General features: G+C 37.3%; 1 protein-coding gene across 1 annotated transcript; it reads left to right on the top strand.

The window, feature by feature from the left end:
• The first annotated feature begins 424 nt into the window (after positions 1-424).
• On the top strand, positions 425-2,835 carry LOC116248933 (uncharacterized). The gene is made up of 2 exons (XM_031621976.2): positions 425-742; positions 1,567-2,835. The coding sequence occupies exons 1-2, from the start codon at positions 665-667 to the stop codon at positions 1,855-1,857; spliced, it is 369 nt and encodes a 122-aa protein (XP_031477836.1). The 5' UTR covers positions 425-664; the 3' UTR covers positions 1,858-2,835.
• The last annotated feature ends 15,452 nt before the right edge of the window (positions 2,836-18,287 follow it).

Genomic DNA, 18,287 nt, shown 5'->3' with positions numbered 1-18,287 from the left:
CATAGAGTGCAAGGGTAAGTCTGAACTCTAGAAGCGATCGGATTTAGACCCAGCAACGGACCATGGAGATCAGCACCCAGTCGGTCAAGGTGATGAGACTGGAAACAAGAGCAGAGCAGGAGCGAGTCAGGTCAACGATTGCGGTCAGAGCATCAACGACCAACTGAGGAGAGAAGCCGATGGTGAACCTAAGTGGGGTGGGGGAAGAGCCTAGCTGAGCGTCTATCGAATAAAGGCAAATCACTCAGTTCAACCCGACCTCAGGCAACCTGAGCAGGTGCGGGTCAAGACGCCCAAGACAGTTCAAGAATTTGTTTTTGTTTCGCTTTGTTTCTTTTGTATCGTTTCAGACCGAGACAACAGACTTGACCCGGGACACTTCAGCATTATAAAAGATGAAATTGTGTGTAATAACCTTATCTGATAATTAATGAAGTTTTGAGTTCTTCTTTCTGGTGACTGTCTTGCAACAAAGACATCTTTCTCTAGTCATTGTCACCAGGAGGGATCATTGCCAAAAATTTCACTGGAGCGGTGGCCGGAAAATGCTATTAGAAGCTTCAGACATCGCTTATTCCCAGTTCGACATTGTAGAGTGGCTGACGGTGTAATCTCCCCAATCATAGAGGAGGTTAGAGGCTGCAATCACCACCGGGAGTTGCAAATGAGGGCAACAGAGGCTGAAGACTCGGCGATAGATTCTGACCCTGCAACATCGACCACCGGCGATTCTTCAGTTCAGGTTAGTATTTGAATCTCCACTGATACTATCAGTTGAAGAAGTCATAGATTCTGATAAAGGTTGATGTAACGACATTGACACACCCATGATTCCGACAAGCCCAGTCTAACGTGCGTGTAGATCGGTCCATTTCGATCTAGATCAAAGGATCGAGCAATCAGGAGGTGTTGACGGGATTCTGATGCATTCGATCGCTATTCCGACAATAGTCTAACGTTGATCTTAGATCGACCAAACAGGTGCTCTGATCAACAAATTCCCATCGCCATTCATTGATTGTTGTTTTCTTCACTTGGCGATGATGATCGGAGATGATATTGCCAGAATCGAGTGGTATCAATCAATTCGGGTTCCCAAGTGTTCACAAAACATTTCCACAAGATTTTAGAATTTTTGGAACTCGGATTATGAATATGTAGATTTTCCAAGTTCCACCTGAACGTGTGACGCTGCTGGATTCTGTTTCGAGGCCGAGCCTCCTTTATGCCCCCAATTCATCAATAATTGGGATTCTGATAAAATTCGGTGACAATTCTATAAATGTTTGGTCTATCATTTCATACTCTTACTGAGAATTTGATATTTGTTGTCCTCTAATCCTTAATCAAGGAAGAAGTCACTGTCCGGCTGATAGACACAAAACCAGAACTAAAGTAGGGAATTTCTCATGTTCATCGGTGCCTCCGACCATCATTCCCCCAATTATGTCACTGTTTGGGGTTGCTTCTACTTTCTGGTGATGCATTCAAACATGAGAAATTATTGTCATTAATTCCAAATCTGTCAGTAATTTCTGTCTTATATTTGTTGGACATAATCGGTAGCGGACAGGAGCTGTCGCCTTAGGACCAAAACAGTCACAAGCGGCGCAAGGGAGTCACCTGAGTTCGCCGGCGCATTCTGGCAATTGCTTCCCTCTCCTCGCTACAAAGACAGGGGTTAAATTGTCCTCTGGTGACTTCCCTATCCCTTCTGAAATATCTTTGCCATTGTCTAAGATAAACTGCTGTTCACTGTGGAAGGAGACGACCAAACCAGCTGCTGTCAAGAGGAAGGCGATAGCCGCTAGTCTGTCGCGATTAACAAGAGGAGAAGACAACTATCAGCGTACCTGATGCCTGCCTCCCCAAAACATCAAACACTTGGGGCAATATTGGAGCACGGTGATGCATTTCCTCCTCTTGTATGTTGCTCTAGCTGCATTATTAGAACAGTGATTTGTTGTTTGCTGTCTCAAGCTCGGAGCAATCGGGGCAGCAGCTGCTGAACTAGAAGCGAGCTGAATTCGAAAGAGCAGCCCAAGCTTCTGCTGACATTCTCCGAGCTAATTGCCGCGTGGAGATGCCGGGTGAGGCCCCGGTATGTGAGGCTTGTAACTCCCAATAGAATCGGGGAGGGAGTATTTGTTTTCAACCGGCCTTTGGCCAAGCAAGCGGTAGGGACTCCTCCAAGGCATAAATAGCCAAAGGCACAGTCCTGGGTTGCGCGAGCCTACCTAAGGGTGCTGGGTGTGGTTTGGACACCTAGAGATGATAGGGTGTATGTGGAATGGTTTTCATGTATGGGGAGTGAAGTGAGTGATTAATGTATTGCATACGCTTGTATTAAGCATCAAACCCCTTAGCATTTGTAGCAGGCTGTAACTTGGGCTGGGAAACCCACTTGTACCCTTGACCTTGGAGTCATTCCGGGGTTGCTGTCCGGCTAGGGAAAAATTTTGTAAGGCTTAATTATTTAGCCGACCTAGCATCCCACTCCAAGAGATCTTGGGAGGAGGATCAGTCTTCGGCAGTTTCTTGGTCGTTACAAGGTCAGATCCTATCAGTTGGTACCAGAGCACTATAACCCAAAAGTGAGATAATTTTCCCTTCAACAGTTCCATCAATGCCGTCACTGTTACCTTTGTATAGTTTTCCTTTTCCAATTCCTTCAAGCTTTCACTGGAAATGCCAACATTTGATTCTTTGTGTTTTCTGGTTCCAAATATGTCAAGTCTAAAGGTCTAAACTTCTGGGAGATATTATTTAGGCATCTCCAGTGAAATATATCTTATTGTGCCCTTTCCTGCTGCAATACAAACCCCATTCTTTTCATTTCCATTCAATTCTGCTAAGCCAAAACCAGAAATCTTTGGTGCAAAATCATGATCTAGTAAGATATTCTTGGGCTTGATCTTCAAATGAACGTTTCACAGGTCACATCAATGATATAGTCATTCAATTGCTTGTAGAATTCCTTGTAAATGAACTGAAGTTCACTGAAGAACCATTAATTAGTCATGAATTCAAATGCAGAAGTCCTTTTGGAGCCTTTGACATGCTGCTCGATAAGGAAAATGATGCTCCTGTGGCAGATGCTAGTTGATGAGTTGCCTGCCATCTCTATAAAACTTCTTAGCCAGTTCTGTTGGTGCAAGAGTGCCAGTTTTTTACTCTTTTGAACATTATGATGCCCAAGTGAATGTTCCAAGTTGTTAGTCTTCCTCTGCATTTCCTTGGTATCTGCATCTTGGGGGCCTGAAGGATCTACAGTCATTCATGAACTGATCCTTCTTTGGCTTTCTTTTTGCATACTCGCAAGGCAAGAAAAAGATTACTCCAACAGTTAGAAATTCAAATAGCTAGGATTCACAGACAGACATATAGAAGCAACTAAATATTGACGACCAACTTTTGAGACAATTCAAACAATGTCCTTTCTCTTTCTATTAAATGCTTAGCGGTGAGCATTCAAGCAAAAGGTGATAGAAAGAGATATCTTAAGCTGAGAAACCAAAAAGTGTTGTTAATATTGTCCTGCATTGCGGATATGTTATCCTACAGCCGGTACAGGTTTATAGACTTCTTTAGATAAGCATTTTCCTTAAATCAATACAAATATTTTAATTATTTTTCTTCAATTGAGAAAAATGGAAAGAAATGGTGTTTATCGTTTCAGCAAATAACAAATAACTACTCAACTTAAAAGTTCATATATATATATGCGCTAAACATATAAAAAAATATATATATCAAAGAGCCACCTATTGTTAGAAAGCATTAATTTTTTATATATAAAAAAATGCCTTTCTTAATGAACCATACATTCCTTAGCGCACCACCAAAGATATTATTCTTATTTTGTACTAAAAAATTAATATTTTCTGCTAGAAGAAAGTTGAGTGAGTATCTACCACTAGAACCAAACCCCTCCGCCACCTTCTTCTCTTTTCCTAGGGTCCATAGTGCACGTTAGCTAGTAGACTGGACCCACCCACTGGCACAAGGGAGGTAGGCACTCATTGCTGATTAGGGATGTCAATATATTCTATTTGAATTAGATATCCGACCGAACCGATCTGAAAAAATCAGATATGAACAAAAATTTAAATATTCGATTAAGAAATTGGATCGGATTCGGATTTAATAAATGGCATCCGATCAGATTTGGATTCAGATATACATAAATATTCGATCGGATTTAGATATGGACCAGATTCATTTTTAGACAAACATCTTGTATCTAATGCTATTAAATTTTGGAAATTGACAAAATCGAGGTCAAAATTTGGATTTGGATTCAGATATAAATATAAAAATCGGATTCATAATATAAAATCGGATTTGGATTTGAATTCGGAGATGACTTTTCTTTATTCGAATTCGGACATGTGAATATCCAAAAAAATGGATATGATTAAGAATATATTAGATCCGAGTCCGATCCGTTGACATCCCTATTGCTTTTCGGCCCGAGGCTCACGGAACCTCCTCGGTACAAGTTGAGCAGTAATTTGTTATCTGCTCAAGCGGCTTTTTGTAATTGTTTTTGGACTAAAAAAGGACGATGAAGATGCATTTTGGCAAGAACTTAACAGTATTTATTAACTATTAATACAACATTTATATACTGAACTTAATCAACGTATGATCCGGCAGTACAGATTAGGTAGGATTAGAAGATTAGGTGAAAGTAAGCGCATTCATTGTGGGGTTTGAAACTTGTGACGTTCTGTCGGCTCGATAATTCTTGCGAGTAGACCTCACCCCTTAAGTGGACACAAGAAGTCATTTTCTCACCGATTACCCGCTCTACTCTGTACTTCGCCACCTTGCCATAAAGAAATTTGACCATAGCAGATTGGTAAGATTGAGGACTAAGCACGGGCCTCTGGCCGGGCCCGGACGGGCCATAACAAGTCGAACCCGAGCTGGCCTAACATTCAAAAACTAGGTTCGGGCTCGACCCAATTCGAAAAACCTGAGCCCAAGCTCGACCCAATTTGAAAAAACCGAGCCCGAGCTCGACCCTAGTAAATTTAAAAATACTTTTTTAAATATAAAATATATGTATATATATTAATAAAAATTTTAAAAAACCAATTATCGAGTCCAAATCGAGCTTATCGAGCCAGCACAGGTACCGGGAACCCGGTGCGCAGCCTTAGAGGGTACATTTGATTTTAATTGAAATGGGGCTGCAAAAACGGGTTTATCGACCCACAAGTTGAAGCACGATGGAAGCGATATTTTGAGGCATCGAAAGCAGGACCTATATTTTAAGTAGCCGAGGAGTTGCATCGAGGCTTCAGCTCTCGTCTGGGGTGGTAAGATGAAATACTCCTCCTACTTACTCAAGAATGGTTCAGATTCTGTGTAGATATCCAAACAAATCCAACTTCCTTTTGTCTTGTCGGATTCGATGACCAAATCCGGATCGGGCACAAATAAAAGCTATTGCACGGGAACCAAATCTCAACTTGAACCTAAACCTGAATTCAGTATCGAATTTGAAACCTCTAAGATCTATATTCTGTTTCAGCTGGTGTCATCCAACTCAGGAATGATTAGTCTAAATGAGTCGATTTTGGGTTCAGTAATCCCGATAACCAGGCCAGGCCTGACCCATTCAAACCCTTGGGGATGGACCCAGATTACTCTACAAAGCTACTTGCACTGATCACGTTTGTTTGGACCTTCTTGTAGGAACAATATCATGCTTTTTGTGAACCAAAATCATGATCTATTTGACTGTTCACATTTCTGGAAGAAAATGAACCAGTATCATGATCTTAGATAGTTAGATGTTCCTGCCCAGCGTGAAACTTGGGATCCTGGAGTTCTCTTCCTGTGAAGGGAGAAATAATGGCATAGGTGAGGCTGTTTGGCAGCATGAAAAAGGTGCCCAAGATCATGAAATTTACATTGTTGTTTAGTTAATGTCTGGTATCTAGATCACAAAATTTTTTGGGGACTCCAGCATTTGCCTTCACAGCATCAGCCACATATAGGGCAATTATTGTTTCAGTTTGGGAAGTTTCCCTTTTAGGACCTCATAACCTATAATTCCCAAAAGGGAACCACTCTTTATGATTTTTTAAAACAAGGGTGTCTTTATGGCTCATAACAAGGGGCCATGTGTTATAGACCCAAAATGATGAAAATACCCTTATTAACTAAATGGAAACTTCTTTACAAAGGCAAAAATGATGTGGGTCAAAAAATCTTTCAATAAAATGACCAAAATACCCCTTAGGTTTAAACTATGAAAGCATGTTTTCCTATGTTACGACATAACAGAGAAATCGTTCTCATTTAACCCCACTCTCTCCCCTTTCTTACATTTCTCCACTCTTATCAATTTCTAATATGTCACTTAAAAGGGCAAAAAGGTAACTTAATTATATGAAACAATATTATAAAAAGATGGCAGCTATCTTTGATAAGTCTGGGCATCGGGCCGATCCGGCCCGATAAGGAGTCGAACCCGAGTCGGCCCGACATTCAAAAACTGGGCTAGGCTCGGCTCGAAAAACCCGAGCCTCAGCCCAGCCCGGGCCTGTCCGATTAAATTTAAAAATACATTTTTAATATAAAAATAATATATAAATGTAATAAATTATAATAAAATATTATAATTATGTATAAATTAATAAAAAATAAAAATAAATTATGAAACCCACCGGGGCCAGCTCGAGCCCAGGGTTTTTTTGAGGGATTTTTTGAGGGATGTAACATAGCTAGTCAAACTCACAGGTGAAAGGTAGCATGGTTAGCCATTTAATTATCAAGGATACTACATTTTTATACCGCAAACGAAAGCAATATGACACTCTAATTAACATGTATATGATGGGTCCACCCAGATCTCAAAATATCTTTATATTATGGGAAAAGGAGAAGGGGGAGGGTTTCGGCCTCTCTGTGAGTGGTTTCTCGTCGGCGTCTAAGATTGCAGCCAACTTTTTTGTTTTTCCAGCCTCTCTTTTGTTTTATTTTTTTATGAAAAAGACGGTTTTATTGAAAAAAATTGTAGATCACTTTTGCAATTACAGGCAAACAGGTTAGACATGAAATGAAAAAGTTCATTTGTTTTGTCGTCATTAAACAGTGCCCTCAAGTCAGCGTTTGAAGTGACCCTCTGTCTCTTCTTCTCCATAGAGAGAGCATCTACTCTGCATTGATTACATAATGCACCAAATTTTTGTACCATAATAAATTAGCATTCTCTGCATTATTGTGATCTCCCGATTATATGGTAGTTGGCATTCATGGCTCCTAATATATTCTTTCTTTCAGAAACGAGTTGGTCCCCTAAATGATTCTGTAGAGATTGTGAATGAATCTGACATTATACTTAATATCTGATCCCAATGTTGACCCACCTTTCATTAGGGATATAGATACCTAAGGATCCGATTTCAAATCTGTTTTGTCAGATCTGGCAAAGAAATTGGATCTGATCATGCATTAGATTCAAATGCGCTAGGCACTTCCCCAAAGCTGAATCTGAATCTGGGTTTGATTTTCAAATATGGGAGCCAATTAGTGCATGATCCGTATCCAAATTTGGTTCGAGAAATGGATTAGGAATTCTGAAAAAATCTGGATCCGTGGATCAGTCCCCAGTTGAAATTTTAGACCAACGATCTGAATCATGCGGCGGGTTAAGTACTGCAATTAGGGTTTCACTACTAATGTTTTTCTTTTGCTTCTACAACTCCGTAGATTCTTATGATAAATTAACCTATATCAAGGACCGGATTCAAAATCATTTATCATGATCTCCTTGAGAAGCCCCCTCTTTAAGAAAGAAGATCTGGGTCTGGACCCGGTACCATTACTTCAGGCCTACAGCCGTGTTACAAACGAAATCCAGTTAAGTGTTTGGATAGGACCAACAAAAGAGCATTTGATAATATGAACACTACATTTTTGCAACATATGTTATTAAACCACATAAGCACATTTTTCTAATATAGAAAGCGTGATAAATAGTTACACTATATTTCTTAGAAGAAGAAACAGTGTCTTTCAAACAAATGTTATAGACGATTGCGTCCAAGAACACATTGTTCTTCCCACCAAACACCTTTGTAAAATAAAACTGATAGACCGAATACTTTTACCTGAACTAAGTTCAGAATAATATGCAGTAATTTCTGACTTTGAGGTGGAAGCTAAAATGGTTTTTTCTTATGAAAGATGTGACGGATCCAAATTCAAGTACTGTATTAGCACTTTCCGTCCTGTTGCCACTACTAGCCCTAGTTGTCCTATTATGAATATGAGGATTGTGAGTGGCCCGAATTTTATTCGAAGATTTTGTTACCTCAAAGGGCATAGCTTAGCTGGTTGGGTTAGCGAGAGTAAATGTCTCATGTCGTATATATGTTATATTCCTATGAGTGGTATGCTCAAAGGCAACATGAGGTGGGTCACAACTTGAAACGGTGCACCGGAACTACGTTCATGCACCGATGCAGTCCTAGACCTAGGAGGCATTAGAAAGGAGGAGGTGGCTTTGTCTTTGCCTTGGGCATCCCTCTGTTTACATCTTGTGTCACGACTCGACCCACTTTCATTATGGGCTCGGGCCTTTATTTTGACGGATCCGTACCCATTCCCTATTAGTTTTTGTTTTAACTTCGGAAAAAAGCTAGAAACCAATACAACCAATCATTTAGCAATCATCATTTTAAACCCTCAAAGATTCCTCACAATATTTGATATGGAGTTGATGTCAAGTTTTGGTGCATTTTGCTAGCTGTCACGAGTTCGACTAGTTTGCAACACTAATCATGAAGTGGGTCCACTGAGGGAAAAAAGTTTATTGGGCATGGCTCATACCCTGCAGTCTGTATTTTATTGATCATTTAACATGCAATTCATGGTTCCAAACTCTCCTACAACAAACAAGAAAACTCACCCACCACAATTCATGATCTCCACCACCCAGGGGCGGAGGGAGGTGCGGACTCCGTTGGGCATGGAGCCCATTCTTTGAAACATTAATTTAGTATTGAAATTTTGGTGGCCGTGGGTCCAATTTTATGGAGTAGCCCCATGAGATCAAGGTCACTGCTCCATGATCAATTAAAAATTTGTTAACCGTATATTTAGTGTTCCATGAAAAAAAATTATGTCTCCAGCCCTGCCGCCATGACAACAAAAGAACCAACTCTTGGCTGCTTTGTTGCTCATAATTAGGGTGCTCTTCACATGCTATGACTTCTGACCTACCATTATGTGTTCCTTGCTGCATCTCAAAGCCAAACATGTTTTTTTGATCAAGTGAATCATAAGAGTCAGTTCCAAATTATTTTTGTTGCCAGGTAGTGTTGAATAGGATGATTTTACTTAAGTTGGTCACTTTCTAATAATTTGGATTTGGCTTTCCATCAGTTTGACACTGTCTTCTTGTTTGTAGTGTAAGGCATAGTTGGTAGACCTATGACTTGGACTAGAATCAACTGAAAACTAGATAATTGGGTTAGAGAGTTGACTTGGAAACTTGATTGGGCTATGTCACAAACTTTGATGCTGCATTTCTTTTATAAATAGATTGAAGAAGAAAAGTTTATGGGGAGTTCATGTTTTATTTTTTCATCAACTAAAACTGAATAATCTATAACATGGGTATTTGTGTCATGTGCTGACAACTATACACATGGGAACAATTTGGGTCTACTTGGTAACTTTTGTGGTGTTTCACAAATCAAAAAATAAAAAATTTTAGTATAAAACATGTAATTAGTTAACGAACATAGCTAACTGGCCCCGAGTTATGACCCAGTAAATGGACGACCCTAATCGACTTAGGTGACTCGCGACTTGAATCAGCAGGTTTGCGAACTATAACATACGTGCAACATCCTAGATCCAACGAGCAACCAGCTTCTGCCGGCCACATCCTGGAGAATCTCCAGTCTTTTTTCTTATCCAATCGCAACCGATTCAGTTGAATCGGGGCCGACCTGCCAAGTCAGCAGCTTCTTCAATTTAGTTCCACCACACCTAAGAGATGTCACTGCTTTTCTCTGTGTTCATCATCTCTGGGATTCACAAAACATGCTTTGGGACCTTTTATGTTTTGAGAACTAGCACACTGGGTTGTGACAATGACGAGAGGAAAAAAAAGTCACACCTATCAAACACTCTGGCAGAGATATCTAACGCCAGTGGTGGAGCCGCATGGTGAGTCTCTTAAGATTTCTTTATTTCTAGAACGTTTATCTTTATATATATATCATAGTCACAAATGAAGTTTGGAAGTTTTAAACAGCTAGTTTTTCTTGGGTATAATAAGGTGAACTTGAAAAAAAAAAAGACAAAAACCAAGAAAAATATGGTAAATTTTTTAAAAAAAAAAAAAAAACTAAAAATAGAGAAAAAAATACAATAAGTGAGAAACTAGTAACACAAATATCAAAAGATAAGTAGATTTGCAACAAAACTGTTTGGCATTAAAAAAAACAAAAACAAAAAAACGTGTTTTCATTTTTCAATGTTTTTTTCCAAAAAAAATGCATTTTTTTAACGGCATTTAATTTTCTTGCGTTTTTTTGAAAATAACATGTTTTTTCTGACTTTATATATATATATATATATATATATTCCAACCAATTGTTCTGGCTCGGAGACTAGCGCCACATTGATTTTGAGGGATGGAGATTTGTCATTTATACTTTCAACTTCGAACAAGTTTTAAAATATCTGGAACTTATGAGCTCCACGTTTTCAATTACATGAGGAAAATTTGCACCACAAAGATCAGACTACGACAGGTCATGAAGTTCTGCCACCCTTGAGATCATGCCAAATCCAGATGAGATTGAGTTCATGAACTTCGCCTACTTTTGTCTCGTTTCAAACATTAGAAGGCACTCGAGTTCATGAAACTTGGATATGGATGTCACTTCTGTGGGTCCAGTATTATCCAGACCGATATTATGCTCGGAACTTAATGAACCACGGACCGGCACCATTTGTCTATTTTTGTTAGATCCAATCCATGCAGATCTAGTTTAGTCATCTCTGGAATCAGACGATGATAATATAGGATTATGTACAACTGAATCTGGATCCAACTAGCTTAATAGCATGTTGTTTGATGCCCTTATAAAATCAGATCTCACTAGCAATCAGGTCCAAATCCAACTAGCTTAACAACATGCACTTTGTTTAATTCCGTATTATAAAATCGGATCAAACTATTAATCAGATCCAGAATAAACCCTATGAAATTGTGAGGAGCCGAGTTGGAATTAACGGTGCTACCAATCAAATTTTAACTATTTAACAAGTTATTTTAAGAAATTTTGGTTTTTCAATATTATTACGGGTTTTTCATTTAATCTTTTAAAAATGATTTTTTTAATAATTTTGGCTGATTTATGAGCGATTCAGTTGGATCTATTCCAAAAATTAAGATTCTATTATTTTATGAACCTGCTTCAAACAGGTTCACAAACAACCCCGAAATTGTGTTTTCCAATTCAAAAATTCAAGCAGAAAACAAATCCTCGCAAACTATCTTGGGATATATAATAGACTTATTTACATGCTCAAGGGCCTATGGAATTCAAAGTTCCAGTTTCTCATGCACACTTGGTCCACATTTTATCACATAATGAAGGGTATGAATGAATATTAAAATTCGCTTGACTTAACATTAAATCATACATCAAATGCTATATTCAACTGTCACACTAATTGAATTATACAAAGCAATCGCATATGCTAATCCTTATCTAAACTGTTTTTCGTACAAATCTGTTCTGCTCTTCATCTCTCAAAAGTAGTCACTACATGAGCATCTTCAAAAGTGTTAGGCTCAGGCCAGTCCACCTGATGTATATATATATATATATATATATATATATATATATATATATATATATATATATATATATATATATATATATATATATTTGGGCACAAGTTAAGCCAGAAAAATTGTTGTGCTGACTGAGGCCGTTTTTTTACAGCTTGAGTGCGGCTTGGCCCGACCCAGGTCAGGTACCCGGAAGCTCATTGGCTACCCACTAGATGCAGGGGCGGAGCCAAGGTAGGATTCGTTTGGGTCTTGGCCCAATTCAAAAAAATTTTAAAAAAATTTATATATAAATTTTAAAAAATTTCATTTGTTCTATATAAAAATTTTAAAAAATTATATTTCAGCCTTAATCAAAATTTAAAAACTTTAATTTAACTCGCCTAACTAGCTTTGCCCCTCACTGGATGCCCACTCTTAATGGTTGATATCTAGAAGTTGAGGTTATAAGCTCCAATAGGTTTAGTTATGAAATTTATAACAAGACCAACATAGATTGGATTCATCTCTTTATCCAGATTCAGTGTGTTAAGTTGGATACCTAGCAATTGGATCCAATTGGTTTTGGATCGATTCTAGTTTAATTTAAGCCCCCAAAAAAAATTAAAAAATAAAAAATAAAAAATAAAACAACCCATGTGGGGATGGAGCTGCAACATGGCATGGAGGGGATATCGGTTCCCATGTCTATGCACGTGACCGGTTTGACTCAGGCACGTGCAATAGATGCACAAGAGCTAACAATAACTCTCTGATGGGCCCACTTCTCCTTTGTAGGCCATGGGGGACCCACGGCGGCTGGTGCAAAAGTCACATCTCTGGGCCCCACCGCCATGTGGCCATGGCCCGCAGCGCAAATTAAAGTGGATGGGTTTCAACTCGAACTCGACTCATTTAATATTTTGAGTGTATATTATGCACTTCTACAAGTCTAGTCCAAATCCAGTTTTTGTGAGTGAGTTTCAGTCGAACTTGAGTTGAAACCACTTATTATACATCCTTAGGCATAATAGGCTTTTAAGTTGACTAATTTAACATTTTAGGCATATATTATAGAAATCGAGCTCAAACCAAGCTTTTACGAATCCGTTTGAAGGGAGCTCGAGTTGACTCGACTCATTGTGCAGTCGCATGCATGATGGAGTTTGATGCACCGGTTGGGTATAGTGTGCATGTTCCATGAATTTGATCATGAAACACTGTAACCAATGTAAGGAACGAATCAAATTGATCATTTGCTAGATGTTGTCGGATAGTTAAAAATTAAAATTATATAGTTAAAAGCATTATAAACCATCATTAAAAACACTATAAACTATCATTGCACCATAAACCATCACTAATGCTCCTATTGTAACTGTTTTTAAATTTTTAATCATCCTACAACATCCTGCATGACACATGGTAGAGCTGGATTCCCATAAAATCATATCTAAATTTTGAATCTTAATATATTTAATGGAATACTTTATGAAGCATGTCATAACATTTATGACTAGTTTTGGATCCCAATCTAACTCGCAAAAATTTCTGGAACTTGTTTAAATGATAACTTGGAGTGGGACATGACGAGTGCTAAGTAACTACCTCTTCCAAGAAAGTTGGTGGTTTCACTTTAATTATGTGGTGAGAATAGAAAAGAAGAGGACAAAATGGGGCTGGTGATAAACATGAATGTACCGCTTCAAGAGAAGAAAGGTGCAAGAGGAACGTGCATCATGATGCAAGGGAGTTCATAAATTTTGTGGGAATTTTTATCTGGAGTATACTTTTGATCTGTAAAGATAAAAGGAGTTAGTGCATTTTTTTTTTCATTTTATTTGAAGAAATAATGACAAAGCCAAATGGTAGCGAGGAGGCACAAAACCTTTAGCATGTTCAAACTAAATTATTTTTTTAAATTAAAAAAACATTTTTATTCCTCTTAAAATCGGCTCAAAACACGTTTGATTAGGTTTTTAGGTGAACAAGACGAACATTTCATCCTACTACCTGAAAAAAGGCCGAAGCTTCATCAATCAACCGCATTTTTTTTCTAGGTAAAGGGTTTGGTTTGGTACCTCATGATGTCGCCCCCATTGTGCTTTAACTTGTACATTGGTGGCGGCGTCTCTCCTTTTGCAACACAAGTGGTTTAACGCCTTGAAGATTCAAATCAAGAACTGACTGCCTACAAAGCGCCAGCCTACCCTGACTATTGTGCCAACCCCCTCGAGAACAAATATGTTTTTTGCATCACATAATCTATTTAAAAATGTAAACTTGTTTTTCAATTTTGCACTTAGCTCTTTCACGCGACATAATTTTGACTTTGTCTCAAGGAATTTGGATTGACTAATTATACCAGACCAACTGCTGCTCGCATAAGATAAGTTTCTTGTTCGATTCTTGTGGGCATCAACTCTCTCTATAAACCTTTAGAATAAAGGCTTATAATGGGAGTACCAATGTCAAATACAATGCCTCCTAAGCAACAACCTTTCTTGGTTAAGTGTAGTCTCTTGGAATTTTTTTACCTTTTTTTTATCAGTTTTACTTTTGATGAAATTTTTTTAAGAGGCCCTCAGCTTAATATTTTTCCTTTGAAGAGTAAGTTAGGGTTAGGTTGATTTGTACTTGAATTAATATTAATGTCAACATTATGTAACAACTTTTGAAAATGAAAAATCCAGTAGCTGCCCAATTAGAAGGCACACTGCACAAGCTAAATAATGACGTGGTGAAGATTATGAAAAGATATTTCCGAATCTTTTAAGTCAAACAATGCTTTTTATTTATTCATTTCTTTCATTAAAATCAAACTGATGTCAAACAAATTCAATCTACTGGCTCATTCAGGAGTTTCACCGTTACTTTTCAACTACTACAAATAATTTTTGATGATATATATATATATATGTGGATATATATATATAGTCCAAATGTATGGATACTAGATATTACTGGATGGCTAAAAATTGATAAATATATCATTAAAAACAAATGTTGTAGGAGCTGTACTCTCTCTCTTTCTCTTTTTCTCATTAACACAGGGGGAGAGATTCCACCAAATTTAAGAAGGTTTGGTTGGTAGATTGGGCTTGAAGGGTAGACTAAAGTCAAGACAATTGTGGAAAAAAAAAGTTCTCAAAACCAAGGTGTGCAGCGCGGTTAGTTGGACTCAATAATGGTGTGTTTGTTTATTCCTAGCGATCTTAGATTGCCAGGATCTCAAGTCTGTAGTTTGAACAAGGACAGGAATCTTTCCGTCGGACCTTAAATCCATGAATTTAAGATCCATTAAACTTATTAAATATTTTAAAAATTGTTCAATGAATTTGCCCACTTTTTGAGATAAATAAATGAAACAGTAATATATTGTTACGGGTTCCAAATGAGTTGTTTTGCAAATGGACAAAGTGTTCCATGAGCTTATTCTACAATTTGGGGCAACTTCATGGACACCTAGTTCTAGTGTTTTATGAATCTGTTATAATATTTTAGATAGATTAATGATACACTCACGTAGTGTTCCAACTTCCAGCCTCGTGAATACAAAGTTGTTTCACGACATAGGTGGATGAGGTTCAATTGATATTATTTGCAACTTGGATGAGTAGTGTTTACAAGAATCAAATTAATGATCGAGCTCTCATCGTCTTCTTAAGCCAACTAGTTACATTATACACCTCATATCGTTATATAGCAGATATCATCTTAAAAGGGAAAAAGTTTTCATGTGACATCATGTGAATTATACAAAAAAAAAAAAAAAAAAAAAGTCAGACAGACAACTTTCTTATAATTACTGCACATATTTCGCCGACCCATATCACATAAACTTTATAGAATAAAAATCAATCATATGAACAGAAAATCAAACACATGAAATAACGCCCATAGAATGTCCCTCTTTCTTACATGTTCAACAGCAAGAGTTGCCTCCACGTTAACGTTGCTAGGAACATGTCGCAACATGTTGAGCATTATCTTATATTTCCGATCGATTTATATCTCAAAATATAAAAAATGCTTTGAATGCGTATCTTGGTTCCCTTGTTCAGCGGCCTTAATTACGGATCCCCTCAAGTTGCTCCAAGCACCAAAAATCCGTTCGAAAAAAACAACCGGAAAGAATATTTATATTTAAACATCATGTTCCAGTCTTTGACCAAAATAAAAAAATTAATCAAAATAAGAATTTAATATTCATGAAAAAGTAAGAAATAAAATAAAAAGGGAAACTCTGTCCGGGTTTTTTTTTGAAAAGGAAGCGGGCCCCACCGTACTTCTCCCGCTCTCTTTTTCCCGTTCGCTTTTCCTTTTGCCGCTCTCGCCGACGGGGCGCGCGGGACACGTGGCGCGCCGTGGTTCACGGGTTCTTTTGCCGCCCCGTCACCGTGAAGGGAATAAGAGAGCGGGAAATTTTCGAATTTCGCTAACTCGTCTTATAATAATTCGGAAAGTCGAACCTTCAACTTTTCTTATTTCCAGATACAGGCGCCCCATCATATAAAAAGATGTTTATTTTAAGCAGCCGGCCCTATTGGCTCAGCCCATAACGAGCCCGGCTCGACATCCGAAGCTCAGGTTTCATGTTGCTTTAATCATTAAAATCAGGCTTGGGTTCGTTTGGATTAAATTAAAAAATATTTTTAATATAAAATATTATATAAATATAATTAATCGTAATAAAATGTTATATTTATATATAAATATAAATATAATAAATATTAAAAACAAATTGTTGAACCCACTCAAGTTTATGGGACCCAACCAAGTGGACCCGATAAATTATCGAGCCAGCCCGATGCTTTCTCTCTGGGCTACTTATCAAATATCTGTCGATGGCCAATAAAACTAATAATAAATTAACAAATTAAATTAAGCGATCATAAAACACTAAAAATCGACAACATTTAGATTTGTTGTTCTCCGTTGAACCCAATTTGGTTAAGGCATAATTGATAATAAACAAATAACGATAAGCACATCAACAATCAAAATGTTTGCCATTTTTTAGTAAGAAACATGTTCAAATAATCTTTCCAACATTCAATCATAACCGTCCCCGAGAATTTCTTGGTATAAACTTTGATAAAAAAATCCACAAAAGTGTATAAAATACATATATATATATATATATATATATATATATACATATAACAATTTAATGGACTTTATTTAGCATAGTTAATTGTTCATGTGTGCCACCTTCATCATCAAATAAACCTCATTAATTGATTTTTTTTTTTAATTTTTAGTTGAGGTTAGATCTTGGGAGGATAAGAGCATTTAATGGGCATGCTCCCTGTGCGGCGAACTCAGGCGAGTGCCCACCCCCACGTTATGACGGCAAGGTCATGAGAAAGTGACTTCATCCCCGATCTTCTTCCCCTTAACACCATTCACACAACCTCCTTCTCCCCATTTGCGGCCCTCTACATGTGGTGGTCGCCAAAAGCATGTTGAATTGGGATCGGAACTCGGAATACGAACGCATTATTTCTCTCAACCGATTTCAGGCATGATTTTTTTTTTTTTTTACTGACTCGACATCCAAAAACAAGGCCGTTCCTGACTATTAAAACTCAAAATCTAGCTCAATCCGAATAAATTTAAAAATAACTTTTTAATATAAAATAATATATAAATATAATTAATTATAATAAAATATTATATATATATATATATAAATTAAAAAATAAATGTTTAAAAATTTTATCTGACCCACCTAAGCCGAGTATTAACTACCCCACTGGCGGCCTGGCCTGATGCCCAGCCTTAATGTGGAGTGCGACTTGGATGATGACTATGGCCAACCAAGTTCACCGGATTTCTAATCTATTACAATATAGATTATTGAAAGAAAAATAGTGATTGATATTTTTATTTAAATAAGTTTATATTCTTTTTCTTTCTTTTTTTTTTACCGTTCATCATGACCCTTATGAGTTGAATGGCAACCCAAGATAATTAAGGTTATACTATATATATATATATATATATTATATTATATTAAAAAAATAAATTAAATCACAGATGTTTGCCTTAACACCATTCACAACTTCTTTCCTGCCATTTGCCCTCCACATGCAGCGGTCGGTAAAAGCCACGTTGAATTGAGACAAAACTTTGGAATAGGAAGGCATTATTTCTCTCTATTGAATTCAAGCCATCCAAAGTATACGATTTGAAGACTTAGAATGACATGATTGTCGCTATCCAAGCTCACCATATCATGTGTGATGGGGGTCTCATCTATTATAATAGATGATTAAAAGAAAATTAATAAACAAAAAAATTATAAATAATTTTATATTTTAATATTAGTGAATAATTTTTTTATTTTCTTTCAAACACCCATTTATTATTTTTAAAATTTTAGATATATTATATAAAGGAAATTAAATAAAATCCAAATGAGACCAGGGTTTTCATGTATGACCCACCAGCAGGCATACCACGAGGC

The sequence above is a fragment of the Nymphaea colorata genome, chromosome 1 (genome assembly GCF_008831285.2).
Source record: "Nymphaea colorata isolate Beijing-Zhang1983 chromosome 1, ASM883128v2, whole genome shotgun sequence".
NCBI lineage: Eukaryota > Viridiplantae > Streptophyta > Magnoliopsida > Nymphaeales > Nymphaeaceae > Nymphaea > Nymphaea colorata.
This window is presented reverse-complemented; position numbering and strand designations above follow the sequence as displayed.

Excerpts from the sequence above, each read along its gene's own strand:
- LOC116248933 (XM_031621976.2), top strand. The coding sequence starts at position 665 with ATGAGGGCAACAGAGGCTGAAGACTCGGCGATAGATTCTGACCCTGCA. Across the intron at positions 743-1,566 it reads CCGGCGATTCTTCAGTTCAG|CGGACAGGAGCTGTCGCCTT; the intron begins GTTAGTATTTGA and ends CATAATCGGTAG.